The sequence below is a fragment of the Paroedura picta genome, chromosome 8 (genome assembly GCF_049243985.1).
Source record: "Paroedura picta isolate Pp20150507F chromosome 8, Ppicta_v3.0, whole genome shotgun sequence".
NCBI classification, from domain to species: Eukaryota; Metazoa; Chordata; class Lepidosauria; order Squamata; family Gekkonidae; genus Paroedura; species Paroedura picta.
In genome coordinates, this window is record NC_135376.1 from 5451020 (window position 1) to 5476938 (window position 25919).

General features: G+C 44.5%; 1 protein-coding gene across 5 annotated transcripts in view; it reads right to left on the reverse strand.

Annotated features, from left to right (window-relative positions):
• LOC143842881 (cytochrome P450 2J2-like) overlaps nt 1-19652 on the reverse strand; it is a 54025-nt gene extending 34373 nt beyond the window's left edge. For 2 of the 5 annotated variants that reach the window (XM_077348175.1, XM_077348171.1), the window contains exons 1-7: nt 18787-18986; nt 11499-11826; nt 9039-9201; nt 7097-7246; nt 4535-4695; nt 1792-1968; nt 1123-1264 (exon numbers count right to left, since the gene is read on the reverse strand). In XM_077348175.1, coding sequence (XP_077204290.1) covers nt 1123-1264; nt 1792-1968; nt 4535-4695; nt 7097-7246; nt 9039-9201; nt 11499-11660 — 955 coding nt within the window. In that variant the 5' untranslated portion in view covers nt 11661-11826; nt 18787-18986. The other 3 variants (XM_077348172.1, XM_077348173.1, XM_077348176.1) reach the window with 3 other exon arrangements.
• Between the last annotated feature and the right edge of the window lie 6267 nt (nt 19653-25919).

Here is a 25919-nt window from a genome sequence, read left to right on the forward strand (position 1 = left end):
TATTATTATTTCCCGCCTCTCCCTATAAGTCTTGACAAGCTTAACATGCGACTTAATACATTTTGAGTCCCGCCAGGGGACTCACCACGCTGAAGGACACGCGCCCTTACGCCACGGTGAGTCCTAGTGCCTTCCCATTGTACCAGCTCCCCACAACACTACACCGACGGTCGACACCAACTACCCCCCCCATCCCCAGTCCCCTTCCCGCACCACCACCTCTTCCCACGGCAAAAACACCGCCCAACCACACATTCACGCCTCCGCCTGCCGCCCGCTAACCCCCCGCCTTCTGCGGATCCCTTCCCACCATGCCGCGATGCCCTGAAACCCACCCACCACCATTCCCCAAGCCCCCGTCCCCGCCCTTTCCACCCCACCATGACCCCCCATTTCGCTGGCCGATCCCGGCTCGCTTACAACACGCTCACCTTCCACCGGGACTTTCCTCCCCTTTCCTCCCCTTTTAGTGGCGGCACCGCCAGGCAACCTGACCAGCGCCTCGAGAATGAACCATTCATGCACAGAATCACGTGCATGCCTGGTTGCAGGGACCTGCGTGCCGCTGCGGCCCCAGCACTCCGCCCCCCCTACTGCCCAACAATACACCAACAGCTGCTGCCCACCAATACACCACCTTCCCCTGCCTACGAGCGGGGGCAGGACGCTGCCCAATGCCCCGCCTCTGCCCATTTTTATAAATGGGATTTATTCCTAGTTAGGTTGTAAAAGAAACAAAAATGTAAAAGAACCAGAGTCCATTAATCCAAATTGATCCTCATGACAAGCATCCTTAACAAAAGAAGAACCTGAGAAATGGGTCTTCTGCCTGCTGGCTAGGAGTTATAGAAAACATAGTAGAGTCTACGTTTTTATCTATTACACTGTTCAAGTGAAAAAATCCATAACAAGTGTGCAGAATCTGGAAATCATATATCATCCTTTTTCCAATCCCTACAATATGAGATATCATAAATATGATTGGAGGTAGTGATGTATCTCTGATGACACCATTTCCAAATCTAGAAAATAGAGACTTAAATTTCAACCCTATAATCATTTTAAACTGTTTTTTTTGGGGGGGGAATGTTATTTTAAAGTCAATACAGAAGTCCTTCTTACCTTGGATGTCTGGATGATTTGCCATGAGGAGCAAGGCCCATCGCAGTGTCAAGGCTGAAGTTTCAGTTCCTGCTATGAACAGGTCAAAGATGCAATAAGTTAGATTCTCCTCATTGAATGTAGAGTTGGGGTCATTCTTGCTCTGTTGTTCATGGAAAGAAAGTGAGATCATATTTTCAATATCGTGACCCTGAAGCCATGGGTAGAAGAGTCTATAAGATGTTCTGAGGAAGCATCAGATCGATTGGCTTCACACCCAAAGTGATCTTCTGCTAGAATCATGAGCTTGGTCCCAGGGTCCAGGCAAATTTTTGTCATCCAAGGTCAACCACCAGGACAAAAAGCAATGATACTGATAGAAATCAAATATATTCTCAAAAAGAAATAGAATCTGACAAAATTAAATATCAGTTCATTGATGAATAAAATATTCACAGCCTAGGGAACATTCTGTTTATTGACCATGCAAGACCAATGTGTCTTTCTCAGTATTCCCTTTAAGAAAATGTCATATTTACAGAATTACAACAGTCACTGTATATTTGACTTGCCAGTGCCCGGGATTCAAATATTGTAGGTTTCAGATAATTCAGTTTCCATGTACTATCAACATTTTCCTTCTTCTTGAAGGTGACTACATTTTCCTTCATGTAGAAGGTGACTACTTACTTTCTTTATCTGAACTAGATAGAAATCAATGAAATCTTGTGACTCATGGACAGCGTGATACTCCTTATGCTTTTCGATCTCCTTCCTTGCAAACGAAAGCACAGCCTCTGCACTAGCTATGGCCTTCCTGTGAGGCCCCGGAAGGTGTTTCATGATCCATGGGAAAAGTTCATAGAGCTAGAAGGAAGATGAAAGCAAAATCCTATCAGTACTGCCAGCTAGCTCAGTCTACAAAATAACTGCTGGGGTTCTCAAATCAACATCCCTGCTGAGAGGCGTAGAGGCCGAAGAGTGTAGACCAGCCTTGTTGTCTAGAGAGGTCTGCTCCCTACCTGGTGCACACATCAAGGTTGTCACAGAACAGCTGGACAGGCTCACCACAGATTATTACCCCTTCCTTCTCATCCATGTACGGACAAATAATACTGCCCAGCACAGCATGGGACGTATTAAGACAGACTTTGTGGATCTGGGGGAAAAGCTAAAGGAACTGGGAGCTCAGGTTGTGTTTTCATCAGTCCTTCCTGGCTTAGGAAGGGAGAGAAAAATCATACAAGTAAATGACTGGCTACGTCACTGGTGTAGTCGGAAAAGGTTTGGATTTCTGGATCATGGTCTACAATGTCAATTTGAGGAGCTAGTATCTGGAGATGGAGTGCACCTCACAAGGGGTGAAAAAAGTATTTTTGGGAGAACCCTTGTACACCTGGTGAAGAGGTCTTTAAACTAAATCCAAAGGGGGAGTGATATGTAAATTCAGAACCTGGTTTGAGGGCAAGAACTGGTGATGGGAAGATTGCAAAGCTACAGGGAACAGCACATAAGTAAGGGACAAAGCCCTATGAAGATAGGTTGAGGGTCTTGGGAATGTTGAACCTGGAGAAAAGGAGGTTGAGAGGGGACATGATAGCCCTCTTTAAGTATTTGAAAGGTTGTTATTTGGAGGAGGGCAGGATGCTCCCATTGGCTGCAGAGGAAAGGACACGCAGTAATGGGTTTAAACTTCAAGTACAATGATATAGGCTTGATATAAGGAAAACAATTTTCACAGTCAGAGTAGTTCAGCAGTGGAATAGGCTACCTAAGGAGGTAGTGAGCTCCCCCTCACTGACAGTCTTCAAGCAAAGGTTGGATACACACTTTTCTTGGATGCTTTAGGATGCTTTGGGCTGATCCTGCATTGAGCAGGGGGTTGGACTAGATGGCCTGTATGGCCCCTTCCAACTCTATGATTCTATGATTCTATGATTCTACTAACTTCCAAGGAAGTTCAAAAGCCAAAATCATGGGGTGCACAAAGGATGGATTGTGATGTCTCTACACTAATGCATAGAGTATGGGAAACAAGCAGGAAGAACTAATAGTCCTAACAGACGAAGGGGACTATGACCTAATAAGAATCACAGAAACTTGGCGAGATAATACTCACAATTGGAATACTAGAATTGAGGGGTACAGAGATACTCCTAGACCAAATTACACAGTTCTCAAAGGGGGGGGGGAAACAGTGGTCATGGGTGACTTCAATTATCCAGATATTTGTTGGAAGACCAACTCTGGTAAAAATACAAACTCCGTTAATTTCTTAACTTGTCTTGCTGAAAGCTTAATTTCCCAGACAGTAGAGAAGGGAACCAGGGGCTCTGCTATTTTAGACTTGATTCTCATTAATTGGGAAGAACTGGTGGATGAAGTGCAAGTAGTGAGCACACTTGGTAGTAGTGATCATGTGATTTTGGAATTACTGTGGGTCTGATCTTTTGCTGTCAAAGGAACCAGTCCTAGCTATTCTCCAAGTGACAACCGTCAAGATACTTAGAGAGCAATCACTTCCCTTCTCAACCTCTTCTCCGGGTTGAACATTCCGATGTCCCTCAGCCTTTGAGTCAACCAAATTCTTTTGACCAAGGAGTCATCTTCAAGCAGTGGTTCTCAACCGCCCTAATGCCAAGACCCATACAACAGGGGCAGGGGTGGCACATGCACATGTGCCACCACCGCTTCTGCTTGCCACAGCACTTGCCAAGGTGCTGACCTCCTCCACGGCTTCCATGAGCTCCAAGGTGGCACGGAGGAGGTGTCATGAACCCCTGGTTCCTGCCCCGATTTTTAGACTCTATTCCCAATGTCCCAAGTCTCCTGCCAGAATTCTGGCATCCCAGTGAGACGGGAGAGCACCGCCCCACCCCTATGCTCAGCTTGCATTTCGAAGGCTTCTCCTTGCTTCCCGGACATCTCACTGCCTCTCATCTTCAAGGTTGTCTCCCCAGAGCCCATAACAACAGATGGGGGGACTTGCTTTAACACAGCTCCATATCAGAGGGTGCTGTGATCCTGCTTTCCCACCCAGGCTGGTGTCTTGCCTTGCCCCCTTTTCCCACAGCCCAATTATATCGGCCCTGCCATTCCGTAACACGGTGCCTGTCAACATTCGCTGTCTGTGAGCATATGCAACATATGGACCTTTCCTTGCTGACCTCTACCCAATAACGATTTAAAGCTTCCTCCTGGAGCCCGAGAGTGATATCTTTGGAGTGAGTTTGCTGGAGGTTCCACGACAGGAAGCCAGCGCCATGCAGCCACTGCCGCCCCTAGCAACCCTTGGGAAAGGGCTGAACAACCCCTCAAGTGGTCGCAACCCCCATGTTGAGAACCTCTGTCTTAAAGGGTTCATCTTAAAGATGTCAGGAAAGGATATCTAGGGCTGCCTGACCTAACAGGAAAACAAAAGAAAATGACTTACAATATGACTGGAGCTATTTACAAATTTAGACAAATAATCAATGATTTCCATCAACTTGATGAATTCTTTATCTTCAACAGGAAAACGGTGTCCAAATGCCACAGCACAGATCACATTGGAGATGGAATTAGTGATGGGCATTGCAGGGTCAAATGGCTGTCCTGAAAATAAAATTGGTTACAAAAATTTTTCCCTCTTTGGTGAACACTGAGGGTGATTCTGCACCAGTGGTGTGCTGGTGCATTCTGATAGAGCTGCAAACTCCGCCACTCTCCGTGTCCCCATTGTGGCAGCAAACCTGGTCCACTCTGAATTTGTGCATCCTGAAGGATATAGCCGTGGTGGAATAGTTCTGCTGTGTGGGGAGGCACAATATTTTACTGGAAGGTTGAATTGTGTCATAACACAATCCCACTTACCTGCAAAAAAATGCCCCCTTTTGCCCCATAGTGGCACAAAGTGCTGCAGAGCTGAGTGGGGATTTTCTGTTGCCTATGGGCCTCTGTAGGATGGGGCACACCACCACATGGGCCTCTGCCAGGCTAGGGCCCATTGGTTGCCGGAGCACCTAAAGGAATGCTGAAAACATCCATGTTCCCTTAAAGTGGGGCAACGGGAGCCTAACGCACATTGGGCCTGTTAGAGACCCACCCTGGTGGTGACATAGAATCAAAGAATTATAGAAACAGAGTTGGAAGGTACCTCATAGGTAATCTAGTCTAACCCCCTGCACTATGCAGGATACTCACATCCCAATCACTCATCTACTGTAACCTGCCATCCCTTTGCCTTCACATCATGTGAAAGTGGGGATTAGCCCTGCTGCCATATGACCACCCTCCCAGACTTTTCTATCTGTGCAAAATCATCCTCAGAGTGGATAATCAGCCTCAGAGAAACAAAAGTGAGATCTTCACAATCTTAAAAGTGGTTGCCAAATTCCAGGTCCTGTTAGGGAGGACTCCTCAGAGGAAAAGGCTTGCCAAGAACCCCCAGCTTCACTGGAGCCTGAGCTAGATGAGAGCTTAGTCCAGCCAGATGTTCAACAGGCAAAGAGCTCTGACCAGCAGGAGGAAATTGAACTGCAAAGCTTAGATTTCAAAGTTGTTGCAGGAGCTCCTTATTCTCTGCCCAGCCTCCAGCTGCAGCTCCCTGCTTTGTCAACACACCAGATTCATCTGCACCCATTAAGCAATGCCACCTATGTACTGGAAGAGAGCTCCAGTCTAAAAGGAATCATACCATGTTAGGAAGACAATTGTTGACTACAAATGATGGTGAGTTATCACAGAGTATGGACTGAGGGTCTACTGACAGCCTGTATTAACTTGAAGCTGGGAGGTCTAGGCTGTGGACACATCCTGTGATCTGTTCCTTCTGCAAATGCCTTTGACACACTGGACTGAGTTAAGACATTCATTGCATTCTTTCTTATTTTTGGCATCCTGTTTTTAAAATATTGATTCTGTCTGTCTTCCTGGAAGCTCTTCTGGGTTTCCTTCCAGCAGACAGCTGAAACCTGAGGGCAAGGCAGGAGGCAAAGGAAGCAGCTGGCTTCCCTCCCTTGCCTTGTGGAGATGGAAGGTAGGAAGAAGCTGATGATAGATCAATTTACCAGCAGCAAGGCCTTTCATAGAGACCAGCACCTATTCAACCCAGCAAACAGCAGGAAGAGGAAGAAGAGGACAGATATACACTACAATTGGTCCTCATTGGAACGTGTTCTCTCCCTATTGGTAGCACACACCCAGGGAGAGCCAATCAGGTAGGGAGTCAATTTGAACTGATTGGCCTTCATTGACAAAGTGCAATTCGAACTGAATGGCCCTCATTGGCAGAGTGCAATTTGACTCTCATTGGTAGACTACAATTTGAACTAATTGGCCCTCATTGGTAGAGTGTCATTTGAACTGATTGGTCCTCATTGACTGAGTTCCCTCTCCCTATTGGCAACACAGCCCCAGGGAGAGCCAATCAGCTAGGCAGTGAGTTGGCTACATGCAACTTCAACTTTATAATGTATAGTGATATTGATAGTGATTAAAAACAAAATGTTCACAAGCATAGTTTCAGGACAGCACAGACTGAGTATTAGCAGTGTAGGGACATTCAAAGTCCACTTTGCAACCTCCCCAAAGATCTTGGCAATGCTTCTGATGGTGCATTGGGCAGTTGGTACACCAAACAAATAGCCAGGCTCTGCACTGTGTCCCACATGCTGAATTTCTTGGATCTTTGCAATTCAACTATATTTCCATGTAAACTATATGTTCCATGTAAATTTATGCAATGTTTCGTGTAAACTGCCCAGAGCTGTAAAGAATGGGCGGTATAAAAATTCAAATATTTAAATAAATAGTGGCTACCACTGTTAATCACAACACTAAACTGGCTTTCTAATGTGGCTAGCTGATTTGGGCAGAGGGATGCTAGGCGTTCACATCTGTGGCTCAATGACACATCAGATACCAGAAGGGAACTGTAGGGAAAATGGGGCTAGCTATGGTTACATAGGTAGACTACTGCAACTATTGGCCAGCCAAATGTCCTGACATCACATACCGTTTTCATGTGCAAAAGTCTCAACCAGCTGATGGGCCTCCTCCTCTATTTGAAGCTCCATGCCTTTTTTCCCCAGTCCCAGCTTCCGCATGGTAGTTAGCCCGAACTTCCTCTGTTGCTTCCAGATGTGGCCATTTGAAAATGCAATACCTAAAGCCAGGAAGATCCAATGAGAAATCTCACAAAGACAAGCAGGTTGGAGAGCCATACAAAAAGAGGCCGGAAGCAGCATGTGGCCCGCATTCTGCAGGTTGGGGACCCCTGGTTTATATGATCACTGTTTGTTTAGATTTAATCCCTGGGAGAAATATTATGAAACAAATATAGCAGAACTGGAGACCTGGATGTGTAAATATACCCTTCTTAATTGTGGGATGTGGAGTGTAATTATCTGAGACCCTGTTGTTAAAATTCATGCAGCCAACCTGGTGCAGTGGTGAGAAGTGTGGACTTCTAATCTGGCGAACCGGGTTTGATTTCCCGCTCCCCCACATGCAACCAGCTGGGTGACCTTGGGCTCGCCGCAGCACTGATAAAGCTGTCCTGTGATTCTCGATATCAGATTTGTGTCCATTTATCCAAGGGGTTTGACCTGCTTGCCTAATGTAGAAAGCAGAAGGGTATTAGCATTTAATAGCATCGTAATGGCATTTAATTATGCCTTTGGCAATTGGAAACTATTCTGTTTCTCTGTTTTAATGACAGCATCTTGTCCAAGGCTCAGATTGTACATCAACATCAGAAGTTGTGGCACACACCTTGCCTTTAAAACCAGCCACAGCCTTTCGTAATCCACAAAGTCAGAAGCTGAGAAGGAACCTGTGAAACACATGCTGATTTTCTCTTGAAATCCGTTCATATGTTCCAGTAACCCACATAAATTTGCAATGGGATATCGAGTGCCTCTTCGTTTTCTGAATCTGGCTTGAACATTTAATTGTACCCGTTCCCTATATCATCAACCTGTGGTCCTCCAGATGGCCATGGACTACAATTCCCATGAGCCCTTACCAGTCTCCTTCTGGGTCAAGTTTAAGGTTTTGGTTTTAACCTTTAAGTCCTGGGTCCTGCTTATCTGCGTGACCGCCTATCTGCTTATGCCCCATATCTGGTGGAATGATCTCCTGGAAGAGCTACGGGCCCTGCGGGATTTGAATTAATCTGTGATGGCCTGGCAGGGTAGTTAGGCCTTGGCTACTGCATTGTTAGGTCTGGTTTTGCATATCACAAGGGTGTTATGTAGCCAGGAAATCCTAAGATTGTCTGGCAGCCAGGCAAGAGATCTTCAGAGGTGGCTTTCCATTGCCAGCCCATTTATCATGGCCCTGGTATGTGTTGGTCACCATTCCAAATGCCAGCAACGGCCAACTCTGCTTCGCTTCTGATTGGGCTTGCCTGGGCTAGCCAGGTCAGGTGACCTTGGCAGAGATGATAATGAAACACAGTTGGCAACTTGGTTGTTACAGGTTCTGTACTCAGAGACCATGTACATGTTAGGAAGTGTACTGCTGTGGGTGAGAAATTTGTGTCTGTGTGTGGGCTCTTTCTGCTAAATGAGGCCTTCTCAAGGCCCAACCAGTAGAACAAGAAAGTTATAGGTTGCGACATACCCAGATTCTGTCCCTGCAACAAAGGAATTGAAAAACTTTCCTCTCACGTTCCCCTCAGATCCCCTTCAGATTACAGCAGCCAGAGGTCTCCCCTGTGGACTGTCCAGTTTATGTAGTAGAAAAGAGGAACAAGAAGTTCAGAGGCAGTGCCAAGTAGCTAAGCTAATAAATGCAGAACAATTTTCATTTCCAGTTTTGACCAGACAGAGAAATGTAAAAGTAACTGCAACCTTCAGGAGCTTCCTTTGCTCTCTCTTGTGCCTGGTACCTGCAGGGTACACTCAAACAATATTGGGTTGTTGTTGCTTGTTTAACTCTTCCCAAGGACTTACCCCATTCCTGTCCTACAGCTTTCAGGAAAGGAGTTGACAGCCGTTCAGCAAAATCTTCTGAATGGTTGATCAGGCCTTCCTTCACTGCTTCATATCCAGCCAGTACAACGATAGGCATTTGCCCCAGCCACAGCATAGAAATGCTTCCATACTGTTTGGCCAGCTGCCATTTCCATGGAAAGAGACAAGATAAAGCATTAATTTAATTCAGCTGGTTTGTTTCACTGTCACGTGTGCAGTTCACTCTTCTTTACCTTTTCCGCTCCTGGTCAAGTGACACTCTCTTCTCTGTCCATTTCCCTCCTCCCAGATTCCTCCTTTTCCCCATGTGGGTGTAGTTTGCACGGGGATTTTTACCCACTCCTAGTTTGAATAAATCCCTCACATCTATACCAAATTTGATTTTCATTTTGATTTGAGGCACTTTAAATTTTCCCTCTGCAACATGCATGATTGATCCAAAGTGACCCTACCATTCCCCCACAATATCCAGATGTGGATATAAGACTCAATATTTGAAAAACCACCATCAGTAAGTGTGCAGATATCTGATTTTTGCAAATTAACTTCCTTCTCTGTGCCTTGTAGCAAAGCAATCTTCCCTGACTGGCAAGGGTATCAGTGCAAAGACTTGCTCATTCCTGGAAAAAGGCTTGTCTTAAAGTTACTGCACACCAGAAGACCTAACTCAGCAGAGACCTGCCTCTTGGATTTATTCCCCCCTCCTCTGCTGTCTCCAATCCTCTAACTCCCCACCCCCTCATTCAAGAAAAGAAAGAAAGAGACTCCTGCTGAGCTTGGCTCCCCGCCCCGCCCTGAGCTTCCCCAATCAAATGCAGAACAATTTCTGTTTCAATTGGGCGGGGGGATAGATGAAGACCCAAGTTTAAATCAATCTGAATTTAGATGGAACCACAATAGAAAAGACAAAGTAAGTGCAGAATCAGCCCTGGTCTCTGCTCCCTTTCCTGGGGGCATTCTCTTAAAGCTTTCATTTACCTGTCAACCTTCCCACTGGATGGGGGGGGGGGTATTCCTAGACCAGGAATTCACAATGTGTTCCAAGGAGCCCTGGAGTTATGGATGAGCTCCCCAGGGGCTATATGGCATTTCCCAGGAGTTCTGATGGGAGCTGGCTACAGGAATAGGCTGGTGAAAAACAGACGGCAAGACATAGGAGGATATTGATGTATGCTCTATGAGTTAAATCAGTGGTCCCCAACCCGCGGGCCGCGGCTCCCTCTCCCCGCTCTCCCCGCAGTAAAAAACTTCCCAGGTCGCAAGCTTACGGCCTGGGAAGCTTCTTACTGCGGGAGGGGGGGAGAGGGAATCAGGGCCGCGGCCGGGCCATGCATGTGCGCATGCGCCATGCATGGCCAAAATCGCGCATGCGTGGCACTTTCGCGTATGCACGATTTCGGCTGCACGTGTGCAATGCGCGGGCGTGGCCGTGCATGCATGGCATGCACGGGCGGGCAGTTGCCCTGCCGGTCCCCAGCCTCAAAAAGGTTGGGGATCACTGAGTTAAATGATCATCTACAAATGCTATACAATGCAAAATGTTGAATGATTGGGCGCATTTGTTCTTGCTTGGCATGCAAACTAATGCTTCAGAGTCAGCATGGTGTAGTGGTTAGGAGTGGCAGCTTAAAATTTTGCAAGTTGGCTTGATTACGAACTCCTCCTCCACCTACAGGTGACCTTGGGCTCATAAGAACGCTGATCTTGCTATTCTGACTGAGCAGTCCTGTCGAAACTCTTTGATGTTCTATATCTTCAAGATCAAAATAATTTTCTTTGCTACACCAATCTTGTAAAGGGGATGAATGTATCCGTCAAATGCTGAAATTATATATTTCATTCAATGCTGATATGAACTGATCAGGTGGTTAGTACTATAAAGGTTCATTGAGGTTACTGATTCCGCCACTTTCTCCAGGCTTGGTTCACTGACCCCTCAGTGCAAAGCGGATTTCATGTCAACACCTTCAGGCTTTGAGACGTTCTTAGTGATGCACTGTGGTAAAACTCATGACTTTGGGAGAGCAGTTCTTTCTTTTGGCAACCTGTTCTTGCCATCAGGTACATGGTTCCTTGATCACCACATTATCTGGACTGTTCAGAGACCGCTAATAAAGAAAACCATTTCCTTAGGTGGAACGGATGATATTTCATTGCCCATGCCGTTGATTAGACAAGCTACCTTCCTTCCTTTGTTTTTCATGCTTGTGTGGTGATCATATAGCAAGTATGTAGACAATATTTGTAGACAGCTTCTTGGGAAGAGAGGCCAGAGCATCTCTCCTTGCTGAAAGCTCCACAAAGATGCAGACCTGATATTTGAGATTCCCTAGATGACTGCCAAAAGTAGTCATCTACCCCAAAAAAGTAGAGTAAAAACAATTAAAAATAGTTCTGACTTTAATTAGCTATATAGATTTATCATGTGGAATTACATACCTTGATGAGAGTATCTTTATGAACCCTGACCCCTATTCGCCAAATACTTCCAATGATGGGTAGCCGAAGGGGTCCAGGAGGGTAGGACCTCTGTGACCAGCGTTGTCTCAGGAAGTGAAACATCAGGAGACACGTCAACAGGGCAATCAACACTCCCAACATGATCCTTGCTTCTTTATCTCTGTCTTGGTATCTTTCCAATTCAGGGACTGGATGTCCTTCTTGAAGTGGATGTTCTTTTCTTACACGCTGCCACCACCCCTTTCAATTATCCAGTGGCATCTTTCTATGCACTCTTTAGTTAAGTACACAGGATGTCTCCGAGAGCCTGTCAAAATAATTTTAGGATGAGGTCATCCATGCATCCATGAATTATCATTGTGATGTGATTGCTCAATGATTTCTGGAGGAGAAAGTCTTATTACAAAGTCCTTGATCACCTAATGGTTTCAACTCTTCACAAAATCCTGAAAATTAATCCATTTAGAAAGCAAAACAAATAACTTGCTCCATCATTTTATCATCCTCAAGTTATCTAGAAACATAGCAGGTGGAATTTCAGGTTTTGGCCTGGCTGGAATGGGGGAAGCATGCCTAGGCAGAATCTTTATGTTGGACATCTTCTTCTCATTGCTTCAGTTTAAAAGCTCTCCTAGTTAATCTCCCCAAGTTCTTGCCAAACACATTCTTTCCCAACTTGGATAAGTGAAATCCATTATGTGTTGGTAGGCCTTCTTCTAGAAAACCTGTCCAATGGAGAAGAAGAAGAAGAAGAAGAGTTGGTTCTTATATGCCGCTTTTCTCTACCTGAAGGAGTCTCAAAGCGGCTTACATTCACCTTCCCTTTCCTCTTCCCACCACAGACACCCCATGAGGGAGGTGAGGCTGAGAGAGCCCTGAGCCCCTGGGGAGGCTCAAGACCACCAGTGAGGGAGGAAGGGGCGAGACATGGCACTTGGATAGCTCGAATACTTTGAGCTCCTGTTCCACTGAGGGGTCAATCGCAGCTGCAATTGACAGAAATGGGTTTTGGGTACACTAACCCACCCACTATCTACCCAGGAATTTCTTGTGAATCTCTGGGGCTGCTCTGATCCGCAGGGAATTCAATATCCCATAGATCATAAGCTCAGTGTGAACAGAGTCAGGAAAGTGCCGCCACCATTCTAAAGCTTCTTTCTTTTCCTTTAACTTTACATTTCAATCTACAATGCTCTTTATTTTAATCTACAAAGCTAACTGGATATTTCCCTGCAAGACTCTTTGACTCACCATAACTCCGGAGTGAAAACAACTGGCAGACATCAGATCGAGCCTACAAACAGTGAGTGGGGTTTTCCCCCGACATTCCTTCCCCTTGGAACAAACTCCTGGCGCTGAAAGCTGCTTTCTCTAATTTAAGCAAGCCAGAGTAACAGGAAGATAAGGGAGAGAAGGCAGAAAAGGGGTTAACATAATTAGAACATCCCCTCACCACTGTTTATTATCCCGAGATTGGAATGCATATATAAGGGCCATGCAAGAGTTCTTGCCAGAACGAGAACTTAGGCTTGGGAAAGCTTCAACATGTCATCAAAGCGACAGGCTGACATCTGGTGAAGAAAATAGTTTCGGTTTCCCACTGACAGCTTCAGTGATTGGAGAGAAGCTGTGCAAGAGGCAATTTTTACCTGGAGTGCTATTTCTATTTTTGTATTTCCTTTTCTTTTTGTTGTTCCTTTAGGATTTTGAATTTTCCTACGGTGGTAATATCACCAGAGCTCTTCTTTTTTATATATAAGTTTTATCTGGAGAGACTGACAAAGTATTAGGACCTTGCTGCCATCTGGTGGAATAAAGTATAAGAAGTTGCCTGGTTTGTTTGCTGATTGCTTTAAAAAAAAACTGCAACAGAACACTCATTCCTCCTCTTTTTTTTAAATAGTTATATTATGCTGGACTTATAAACTCTCATTATTAGTATCTTTTATGGTCTTTCTCTTTTCTGTTGCTTATATTTTTAGCACACTGCCTTTTTGTCATCATCATTATTTTTTATTTTATTTTATTATTTTTTTTCTCTTTCTCTCAAAAAATAAAAGGCGGTAGTCACTGCCCCAGGACTGGTCTATTTTTATTTTCAATTCTTTCTCTTTTTTTTCTTTTTGATTTTTAAATCTTTTTCTTTGGCAATTTTTTAGCCTCTGGTCCACTTTTTTTCTTTTTTGTTTCCTTAAACCACCCTTAACATATTCTTATTTCTTCTTGCCTCTAGGGTCACCTGACATGTTAAGGTGCAGGTGCAGATAACCTGGATAAGCCCTCCATCTGTTGCCGAAATCACTTGAGTAGAGTGGGACAAGTTGTAATGCTGAAGACAAGAAGGGATGAAGAATCGAAGCAAATTTGGAACATCAGTAGAATACTGATAGAACTATTCTTCTTTAACTTGGTTATAAAGCATATTGGGTATATCGTAATATATGTTGATATAATGTTTTTGTAATAATAGAACTCTAAAAGTGACACATACCAGGTGATATAATCAATTGCTGATTAATACAATCTGTATTTGGTGTATGTCTGAAAAAAAGATAGACAACTCCCTAAAACTAACAGATCACCAAAAAAGAAACTAAAGGTCGATGTGGCAGCTTTTTGGAGACGAAAGAAGGATATGTCAACAGCTGCCAGAGCAAAAAAAATTAAGGAAAAAGAAAAAGAATCAGAAAGATTGAAGTTACAACAACTAGATCAAGAAGAGTTGGAGGAAATCTCAGAAGAAGAAAGCACAGATATGGAAAAAATAGCCCGCCTCCCGGAGAAACAAAGCAAGGAACTAAAAGCATATACAGAAGAAGAGCTCAAACAACAACTCAAAGAACTATCCAAAGAAATACAAAATTGCAAGAAAGAACTCTCAGACAGAATAGATGGAATAAAAACACTCGTAGATGGAAACATAAAACAACTAAAAGAGCACAACGATAAAATTGAAAAACTGGAAGGCTGGAGAGCAGGAGCAGATGACAAGTTTGAAGTTCTGCAGTCAGAAGTGAGAAGTAGGAATGTGAAGATCAGAGGGGCCCCGGAATCATTTGGCAAGGAAGATCTGAAGAAAGAACTTACTGAGGCGATTGAAGCTTACTTGGAGGAAGAAGAGGTGAAAATTGAGAAAGCATACAGAGTAAACTCTAGAGCAGTGAAGAGAAATAACCAACCAAGAGATATCCTTGTTGGCTTTGAATCTAAGTCTGTAAAGAACGCACTTCAAGGAAAGCATAGAGAAGATCCATTCACTCTTGATGACCAAGAAGTTAAGATCTTTCAAGATTTACCACCAGCGATACTACAAAAAAGGGCATAATTTCATTTTTTACGGCAGATTTTGATTGGACAAAATATTAGATACTTCTGGAAGATTCCATTTGCATTGGAAGTGATTTTACCAACAGGAAGGAGGATCATAAAAACACTACAAGCACAAGAATTAGCGGATACACTAGCTGAAGGTTCCGCATTGGCAGAAGAAGAGAAAACAGTCAAGTCAACAAGAACACAAGGGAGTAACAGGAAAAGGTGCCAGACCTAAAAAGTAAAAATGGAGTCCTTGAAGATAGTCTCAGTCAATATTAATGGATTAAATTCACTGAATAAAAGATCAAAAGTTTTCAACCAATCAAGAAAATTAAAATGTGATATAATATGTCTACAGGAAACCCATATTGCACAAAGACATCAAAATCTATTGAAAAACAAAAGTTTAGGAAAAGAATGTATTGTATCAGCCAAGGAAAAGAAAAGAGGGGTGGTGACTTATATTGTAACCCCCAATATAAACGTGAAGACCATATCTGAGGACCCAGATGGATGCTTTTCTATCTTAAAGATCAAGCTTCCCGATGGCCAAAATTTTGTTTTGGTGAATTTATATGCGCCAAATAACACTAAAGAGACGTTTTATACGGATTTTTTTAAATCCAATTTGGACTCATGAGGTAATGATAATCGGAGACTTTAATGCAGTCCAAGATACATATTGGGACAAATCTTCAAGGAAAATACGCTCAACATTCCCACTCTCTGCTAGATCTAATTTTCAAAATCTGGCATTAGTAGACGTCTGGAGAGAACATCCAAAATCACACCAATATACATTCTATTCGAACAGAAATGATGCCTACTCAAGATTGGACCAATGCTGGGCATCAAAACAAATGTTAAGCAAATTGAGAACTTCATAGAATCATAGAATCATAGAGTTGGAAGGGGCCATACAGGCCATCTAGTCCAACCCCCTGCTCAATGCAGGATTAGCCCTAAGCATCCTAAAGCATACAAGAAAAGTGTGTATCCAACCTTTGCTTGAAGACTTCCAGTGAGGGGGAGCTCACCACCTCCTTAGGCAGCCTATTCCACTGCTGAACTACTCTGACTGTGAAATTTTTTTTCCTGATATCAAGCCTATATCGTTGTACTTGAAGTTTAAACTCATTACTGCGTGTCCTCTCCTCTGCAGCCAGCAGAAACAGCATCCTGCCCTCCTCCAAGTGACAATGTTTCAAATACTTGAAGAGGGCTATGATGTCCCCTCTCAGCCTCCTTTTCTCCAGGCTGAACATTCCCAAGTCCCTCAACCTATCTTCATAGGGCTTGGTCCCTTGGCCCCAGATCATTTTCGTCGCTCTCCTCTGTACCCTTTCAATTTTATCGACATCCTTCTTGAAGTGAGGCCTCCAGAACTGCACACAGTACTCCAGGTGTGGTCTGACCAGTGCCGTATACAATGGGACTATGACATCTTGTGATTTTGATGTGATGCCCCTGTTGATACAGCCCAAAATGGCATTTGCCTTTTTTACTGCTGCATCACACTGCCTGCTCATGTTTAGTTTACCATCCACAAGTACCCCAAGGTCTCGTTCACACACAGTGCTACCTAGAAGCGTATCCCCCATCCAGTAGGCATGCTTTTCATTTTTCTGACCCAGATGCAGAACTTTACACTTATCTTTATTAAATTGCATCTTGTTCTCATTTGCCCATTTTTCCATTGTGTTCAGATCTCGTTGAACTCTGTCTCTATCTTCCGGAGTATTTGCCAGTCCTCCCAATTTGGTGTCATCTGCAAACTTGATGAGTAGTCCCTCCACCCCCTCATCTAGATCATTAATAAATATGTTAAAATATGTGGTGGGGTTGTAAAAAGGCAAGAAAATATTGGAGTGGAGTATTTGATGATTTTTTTTTAAATTATGAATTGTAATTTGGAGAAAAAAATTGAATTACTTTAATTGAGCTTGGTAGAGGGGGAGATACCTAGAGATAGGAGGACCCTCCTTCTTTATACCATATCAGTAGCAAAACTGGTATATGCAGCTATATGGAGAACCTCAGAAACCGCTACCATAGAAGCCTGGATAAGGAAGATGTTGAGCTTTGCAGACTCAGCCAGAGTAACGGCACTATTAAAGAACAAAAACCAAGGGAAGTATTATGAATAGTGGACACCTTTCTGGAGCTACATCAAGAAAATCTTTCAGGACTGCAAAATTTTACAAAATATAAAGAAAATGAATTAGTTTTACTTAGCAAAGGGTTTATTTGTCCAGGAGGGTAAGCTAGGTGGGAAGACAAATCTTAGGTTGTGAAGATACGTTTCTGTTATTTGTATGACTATTTATGCTGTTTTTGTTCAGTGGTGATGATATACTTAGACGACTAAGCATAGTAAAATGTAAAAAAAAAAAAAGACCACAAGTGAGGGAGGAGTTCACCACCTCCTTAGGCAACACATTCCACTGCTGAATTACTCTGGCTGTGGGAATTTTCTTCCTGGTACATAGCTGGTCCTTTTCCAAGTGTAGTTTTAATCCATTACTGCAGATCCTATCCACTGCTGCTAACAGGAAGCATTCCCTGGTCGCCTTGCAGTGAGAACCATAAAAAGAGCAATCCTGTCCCCTCTCAACCTTCTCTTCTCCAGTCTGAACATTCCCAAGTCCCCCAGCCTCTCCTCACAGGGCTTGGTCCCCAGGCAATGGATCATCCCTGTCACTCTCCGCTGTAACCCTCTCAATTTTGTCCATATCCTTTTTGAACTGAAGCCACTAGAACGGCACACTGCACTCCAGGTGTGGTCTGAGCATTTGTGGATTATCAGTCAAAATCCCCCCTTGTTTTGCAGTCTGGTTTTCACCAGCCTCCTCCAGCAGCCAGCTCTAATGCTGGTGATGCAAAATACATAAACAGTTCCTCTTACCTGCACAGGGCTTGTTAACCTGCAATGTCCCTTTCTAATCCCCTAAGGCTTCTTCCCATGAACAGGATTTGATCTGTATAAATAATTCCAAAAAGGAATGTATAGCACCTTAATTGGCAAAAGAATTATTAACATATTATCTGGCCGTTGGCCCCGTATCGTACGGAGATGCTTGTCAGTAGGCAGCTCTGATTAAATGGAAAGACATACTTATATATTTTAAAAATATTGACATTGTGACTTTATTGTAAGCCTAAGAGGCAGTAAGAGAGATGAGAAGCAAAAGGAAAAGTTGACAAGAAGCAGAATCCGAAGTCTCAGTGCAGCATCCCAGGGACTTTCCCGTAGAGAAGAGGAGAGCTATTATACTGAACAATTTAAAAGCAATAGCAGAAAATAATAATCCGTTCCACAGGAAATCAAATAGTAATTTCGATCACTGTCTGATGTGCTGAAAGATCGGCACAGAAATACATGAACTGAACAGGACAAAATAAAGAAGTTATTGTTATTGGATTCTTTAACTGCCACTCTTGGCAAACCGTCTTGCATTGGGTTACACAGTAAAAAAACTCCACATAAAGCACACTGTAATATCCCTGTTAAAATTATGCACCCCAGCGGCAAAACCTATCCTCCCTCCCTGGAAAGCAAGTCGCAATTAAATAATACCGTTTCTGCCCAAGGTTCTCAATACCCTCACAACAATTTTGTTCTCCAAAATTACAGGAACTTTACACATGAGAAAGACTGGGCCAGAGGCCTGTGAGCAGTGCCATTTGGAGAAATCGCTCTAGATTTACAAGGCTCCATTTCAGATCGATGGCACAGTTTGTTTGTTTGTTTGTTTGTTTGTTTGTTTGTTTTGGGGGGGGAGGAGGTTATCAGACGACATTGCAGTCTCAGTGCAATGAGCCTACCGAGATCAGAAACGTAAAGGGAGGTGCAAGCTCCCAGTTACGACAGAGGGGAGGCAGAGCGTGCTGGCTGCCTTCGGCCTGTCCTCCGTCCCCCCAGCTCAGGAAGGACGTTTTTGGAGTCACTTACTTGGTTGTGTCGATTTTATCTTCTTCCGTGGCCAAGCGGATCAAGGAGTAGATTTTCTGCATCCCCACAGGGTACGTTTAGCTTTAGTTATACATGGATGCTGTTGCATCTTGGCAACTAATCACCTGGATCACAGTGTCCTGCCCTCTCAGGTTTTAGAACTTTTCTGGCATTGTTCCCGGAAACTTTATACAGAAGAGATGAAAGGATGACAGATACCTCCAGAGCATGAAGAAGAGAGTAGAACTGGTTTTTGTACCCTGCTTTTCACTGCCTGAAGGAGTCCCCAAGCGACTTACAGCATTGACAGAAACGCTCTGCGAGAACAGCTCTATCAAGACTTTGACTGGGCCAGGGTCACTAATTGAAAGCACTGGCAGGGAAGCCTCTCCGTTTGCAGTGTGGCTTCTCTACCACCGAGGGAGCGAAAGAGGCAGAGGGGGGAGAGGGGGGGATCCAAAGTCTGAAGTTGGACTCACACTCTCCCTGAGCTGGAACCTGGGCCGGAGAGCAAGCAAACAATGATACGAGCTGTTGATTGAGAGTGGGAGTCCGGGGAGATGGTGAAATGCATTCACAAGTCCAGGAAAAGAAGGAGAAAAAGACAAGGGAGAAAATATGGCGGAGGTGACTTCAGGGCAGCTTGGGATCTCCATGGACCAGCAGTGAGCCTCTTTGAACTCCAAGACCCCTAAGAGCCCTTAGGGAGAGGATTCAGTGAGAATCGAGAATTCGTGTGCCTCGCCTGTTTCTCCTGGATGGAACATGTTTGTCCTCTGCCTGGATTGAGAGCTCATGTAAACGTGAACTGGTTAAGCCACCATATTCCCCACCCCCCATCCTTTTCTCTCTAGGGGAACTTATCTCTTTAGTCTGGAGCTGTAGTTCTAGGGGATCCCCATGTCCCACCTGGAGATTGGCATCCCCAATTAAAGTACCAGAGACTTCTCCCTTCAAAGCATCCAATTTCTCTAGAGGAACTGATCTCTGTAGTCCGGAGCTGTAATCCTAGATAGGGTTGTGCGTTTTGGCCGTCAAAGCTGCCGTTCGAGCCCAAAGCAGCCAGCGCTGCAGCATGGAGGGGAGGGGTGGTGCCGCTAGCGGAGCTCTACACCTGCATGCATGCACCGACTGGTGCGCCAGCACTGGTGCCACCCCTCCCCCCCACCCCGCAGTGCATTCTGCTTGGGCAGCTGAATCGCACAACCCTATCCTAGAGAGCCTTCCCCTTTGCCAGGCGTTCCCTCATGCCCCTCCCCTCTGTTTGCAGCTTAGGCCGGGGCCATTGGGCTTTTCTGAGCTTTCAGGCATGCCTCAGAACTGGCGGGAGGCGGCGTTGAGGCAGATGCTGGTGGCCCCCATGTCAGATGGGTGGGAGGGACAGCTTAGTGGCTGGTGTTCCCCAGAGTCCGTAAGATGGGTAAGGTTGCAGTTGGGGTGGTGTTGGGGTCGGTGCACCCCCTCGATGAAGACACAGGCTGGCTTCCCAAAGCACTGTAGGCAGGAGCCATTGCCTTAGGAGGGCGAAGCCTGGGATCCCCCAGACACCCCTGGGAGCTCACTCGCCTCAGGAAAGGTGTCTGAGGGGCCAGAGACTGCAAAGAAGTCGCAGAATATTGGGGAGACTGTTACGGGTGGGAGTTGTAATCTGATTGGGCAGCCAGTGGGTGGACAGCCAGAGTCGTACAGGTCCCAACGATGAACCTGATTGACCCATATCCCTTAACGCCATCTCCTCCCAGGATGACCTACCGCTTTTATTTATACGAAGCATGGTTTGAGATTGGATGGTATGTCTGGTTGTGAACACAAACCTGCCATTAGCTTCAAAAGCATTTCTAAATTCAGAGATTAATTGGTCTACAGAGATCCTTCTGTGTCCCTGCGGTTCATAGCCGCGCAAAGAAGACTGAAGCATGAAGGTTGATTTACATTGCCCTTATTCAAGAAGTCACGTTCCTGAGTTTATACTGACTTGCAGGCCGCCATGTGGCTGATGGATGACACTCAAATATTATTATGGTTTGGCAAAACAGGCCACAGCTTTATTTCAACAAATCTATGTGTTGGCCAGCAAGGGGAGAGGGAGCCTGTTAAACTCTTGGGTCATCTGACCCTTGTGTGGAACCCGAGCAGTGCCCTGGGGAGCCTGTCCCAGTCCCGTGATGGGCCACAGGTCCCCGAGCCACTGGGTAACCCCATGATGTAGTGAATGTAGGTGCTTCAGGGGGGGTGTATACCAGCCTCCGTCCGCCTAGTTCACCTGGTCCTGTGAGCAATTCTGGGCCTTCCCAGCTGGGCTGGCCCTCCTCACAAAGTCCTGCCTGTTCTAAAGGCCAGTCAGCTGGGGAGTCATTTGTCACTTTTTCTGGATTCCCTCTCATAAACTGTCTTGTTCCCCTTGCCATTCCGCCAGCTGTGACAAAATACGCAGCAGAATGTACACCAACAACTCTCCAAGCTAAATAAGAATTACCATGAACTTTAACCAGTAAAACCATCATAACAAAGATAGTAATTGAGGGTGGGTGGGTGAGTTCCTGCTCTCTAGGCAGCTGTGGGAGAAGAGGCTGAGCTGTGAGCACCTGGTGCCTTATAAAGAAGCCATGTGCCCCGCCTCCAACTCAGATAGCCAGCTGATGCTCAGCGACGGAGCATCTTTGTTCCCCCACCTTCCCACCGCATCTTCAATGGTGACCAAGGTAAGTCCCGGACGCTCTTTAGTAAAAGTTAAGAACATTTTATAGGATCATTGCACACTGCTGGAGTTCCACACTTGTTATTTATTGCATCGAAGGAAAACACAAAACCCTTTTAGTTGGAAGCATTGAGAATTTATTCATATTTTATATCCCCAATCAGGTGCAGAACACTTTTCCTTTCAATTGGTGTGGGGGGGGGGGGGATAGAGGAAGACCTGAATTCAAATCGATCTGAATTCAGCAAGATCCACAACAGAAAAAACAAAGTACAGAATCAACCCTGTAGGAAGAAGCAAATGTTTTGAAGGAGAAATGGAATTCTCTAATTCTGTAGTTTATGATGAACTGCTGCGGGGAACAGCACAGAGCATATATGGGTGGAGAGCTACTGAGCAAGCCTGTGCTTTTGTTGAGATACTTTGCCATCCGAATTACAGCTTTCCAGTCATAGTGATCAGGAGAGTTGAGCTTTCTGCTCAAGATCCCTACTTCAGCTGTAATGTCAGGTCTGGTAACATTACTCAGGTATAACAACTTTCCAGTGGCTTCTCTGTGTGCCTAGTTGTTACCCAGTGGTTGTCCATCAGGGAAGGACATGTAAGCTGTATCTAGTGCAGTGCCAATTCCTTCTTCTTCTTTGAGGCCCATTGACTTAACAAAGTCCATTATTTTATGCCTTTGGATAAGAAGAAATCCACCGTCTGTGGTCCTTTCCACTTCAGTTCCAAGGTAGGTACTTATGTCACCTAGCTGATTGACTTCAACTTGTTTATTCGAGCATTCAGTAATTTATTTTGTTTTCTCTTTGTTTCTTTGTTTCCACAATAAGAGTAAATCGTCCACAGATAGAAGTATATATTGATATTCCTCGTTTGAATCCTTGTGCCTCGAGTAGGCTGTTGAACTTCTCGCTCCAAGCTCTAGCTGCTTGCTTTAGTCCATAGATACTTTTGTGCAGACTGCACACAGCTCTTGGATCCATAAGTTCACTCCCAGGGGGTGCTTCCATTTCTTCTTTCAATCATTGGAAGATTCATCATCTCTTCCCATGTTGATGGTTCACATTGATCTGGTGCTTTGACTTGACAAGTGTAACGTTTTGCAGGTATTCCTTTATTCTGTCATTTCGATCTCCACACAGCAGGCGATTTCGTAACTGCTTCTTGGGTTGCCCATTCCTGTTGGACATTATCATGCAATTCTGTGTTTTCACCAGCAGATGGTGTTGCCCCTTCTGTCTGAATAAGGCGATGTAGTTTGGCATTCTCTTCTCTGAGTGGTGCTGCCCCTTCTCCAGAGCTTACTCTTTGTTCTTGAGTATTGGCCCTCAAGGGTGCCATCTTGACCCATTGTGTGAAGCTTCTTGCCTCATTGATCCTGCATTCCTCTTCTCCTGTAGAGAAATCTTGTGAAGAAAACTGCTTGGTACAATTCTCATCCACGAACACAACATGTTTTATATCAACTTCAAAAGTTTTAGGGTTCATGATTCTAAATCCTTTGTTGTATCAATTTTAAAAATTCCTAGCTCAATTGTGGGACTTTCCACGCTTTCGCTTTGACACATAAGTACAAAGTTTAGCTCCAAAAGTTTTCAAACGTCCCAGGCTATGTTTTCTACCATTTCAAGCCTCATACGGCATTTTGCCAATCATTTTGCCAATCATCAAACATGTGTAATATGTTATACAAGTAAGTTTCTGTATTCACAGCTTGAGCCCAGGTGAATTGGAACCTCACAACATGCATCTAGTACTTTCCATCAAGGTTCTATTAAATCTCTCTGCAGTTCCATTTAACTGTATGGGTGTATGGGACAGTCTTCCCATGTGAAATCCCCTCTTGTTCAAGATACTTTTCAAATGCAGTATTGCAGAAGTCAGAACCAGAACCTGTAATTAAGCATTCAGGAATTTTTGAGAATTTTCTTTTATATAGTTCACATAAGTTTTAAATTTGTACAAAGTTTGATCCTTTGTTTTCAGGAAGTATACGCAAGCATATTTTGTTCCGTTATCAATAATAATGAGTATATCTTGCTTTTCCGGGAAATGCTGTAATTGGACCGATAAAGTCAGCATGGACTCTCTCTAGAAGCTTGTATTCTTTGTTCTGAGAGCTCCCTGGTTTGCTGCCCATGGAAGGTCTTGTCCTTTTTGCTTTGAGACAAATTTTACAGCCTTTCCTGGAAATTTCACATTTTATAATCTCATAATCAACATCATGCAAAGATTTCTTAACAGATTCGAAGTTTCTATGTCCCATTCAACTATGAAATGCATAAACACAGTTCCTATGCTTTGAGAGCCAGTTTGGTGTCGTGGTTAGGAGTGTGGACTTCTAATCTAGTGAGCCAGGTTCGAGTCTGCACTCCCCCACATGCAGACAGCTGGGTGACCTTGGGCTCACCACAGCACTGATAAAACTGTTCTAACCAAGCAGGAATATCAGGTCTCTCTCAGCCTCACCTCCCTCACAGGGTGTCTGTGGTGGGGAGAGGAAAGGGAAGGTGAATGGAAGCCACTTTGAGCCTCCTTTGGGTAGAAAAAAGTGGCATATAAGAACCAACTCTTCTTCTTCAGTAATCTCAGGGCTCTCTCAGCCTCACCCACCTCACAGGGTGTCTGTTGTGGGGAGAGGAAAGGGAAGGCGATTGGAAGCCGCTTTGAGCCTCCTTCAGGTAGAGAAAAGCGGCATCTAAGAACCAACTCTTCTTCTTCTTCAGTAATCTCAGGGCTCTCTTAGCCTCCCCTCCCTCACAGGGTGTTTGTTTGGGGAGAGGAAAGGATAGGCGACCGTAAGCCGCTTTGAGCCTCCTTCGGGTAGAGATAAGTGGCATCTAAGAACCAACTCTTTTTCTTCTTCAGTAATATCAGGGCTCTCTCAGCCTCCGCTCCCTCACAGGGTGTCTGTTGTGAGGAGAGGAAGGGGAAGGCGATTGTAAGCTGTTTTGAGACTCCTTCGGGTAGGGAAAAGCGGCAAATAAGAACCAACTCTTCTTCTTCAAACATCCTTGTTTACATTAAGGAGGTTTTGCTTATCTTTCTGATCAGATTGCTTGTCTTTCTGATCTCAGTCTTGCATCTCAGCATTGAGAAAGTAAAGATTTCCTCTTTCTGCAGCTTTAATTGTCTCATCCACAGTAGAATAATAAATAAGCCCTTCATCTCCCTTTACATGAAATTCAAATCCCCGGTTTGCAAGCCTTGATAAAGAGATCACCTTTTGCTTTGCATGGGGAACAAAGAATACATTTCTTATGGTGTAATCCACAATATTTCCCTTCACATTGGAAAAAGACAGTTCCCCTTCCTATTGCTCTAAATTCTTTATCATCCACCGAATACAGAGACTCAGAACAGTTATTCTGTTAGTTATTGTTGTTGTTACCACCTTACTGTTACCAGAATGATTTTACCTGTACCATTTTGTTGTTTCATGTAAACCTCCCTGAGCCTTGGGGGATGGCAGCATGTAAACAAACAAACAAACAAACAATATTCTGCTAGTATACATTCATCATTCAACGTTTGGAGGGAAAAGCACCCAGAGAGGGACAAAACAGCTGCATGCAGCCCTGCTAATTAACTAACCTCCCACGTAACTTGTAAACTCTTGCAATATGTATGCTTATCAGCCAGATCTCATTGCCTAAGCAGCAATGCTTAGAGCGGTTTCTTAGTGGAACAGGCTTCCTCGGGAGGCGGTGGGTTCTCCATCTTTGGAAATTTTTAAACCGAGGCTAGACAGCCATCTGATGGAGATCTTGAATCTGTGAAGGTTCAAGGGGGTGGCAGGTATAAAAATCTCAATAAATAAATGAGGACTCTAGTAAAGGTGAAATGCATGCTTGAGTGTCAAAAGACTTTTGATTTGTTAAAACAGGCTTTGGTTGGAGCTCCTGTGTGGCAACCTCAAAATATTGAGAATCATAGAATCATAGAGTTGGAAGGGGCCACACAGGCCATCTAGTCCAACCCCCTGCTCAACGCAGGATCAGCCCAGAGCATCCTGAAGCATCCAAGAAAAGTGTGTCTCCAACCTTTGCTTGAAGACTGCCAGTGAGGGGGAGCTCCCCACCTCCTTAGGCAGCCTATTCCACTGCTGAACTACTCTGACTGTGAAAATTTTTCCCCTGATATCTAGCCTATATTGTTAGATATAGATATAAGAAGGAATTGGCACTGCACTAGATACAGCTTACATGTCCTTACCTGATGGACAACCACTGGGTGACAACTAGGCACACAGAGAAGCCATTGGAAAGTTGTTATACCTGAGTAATGTTACCAGACCTGACATTACAGCTGCAGTAGGCATCTTGAGCAGAAAGGTCAACTCTCCTGGTCACTATGACTGGAAAGCTGTAATTCGGATGGCAAAGTATCTCAACAGAAGCGCAGGCTTGCAGTTGAAGATATCACCATGTGC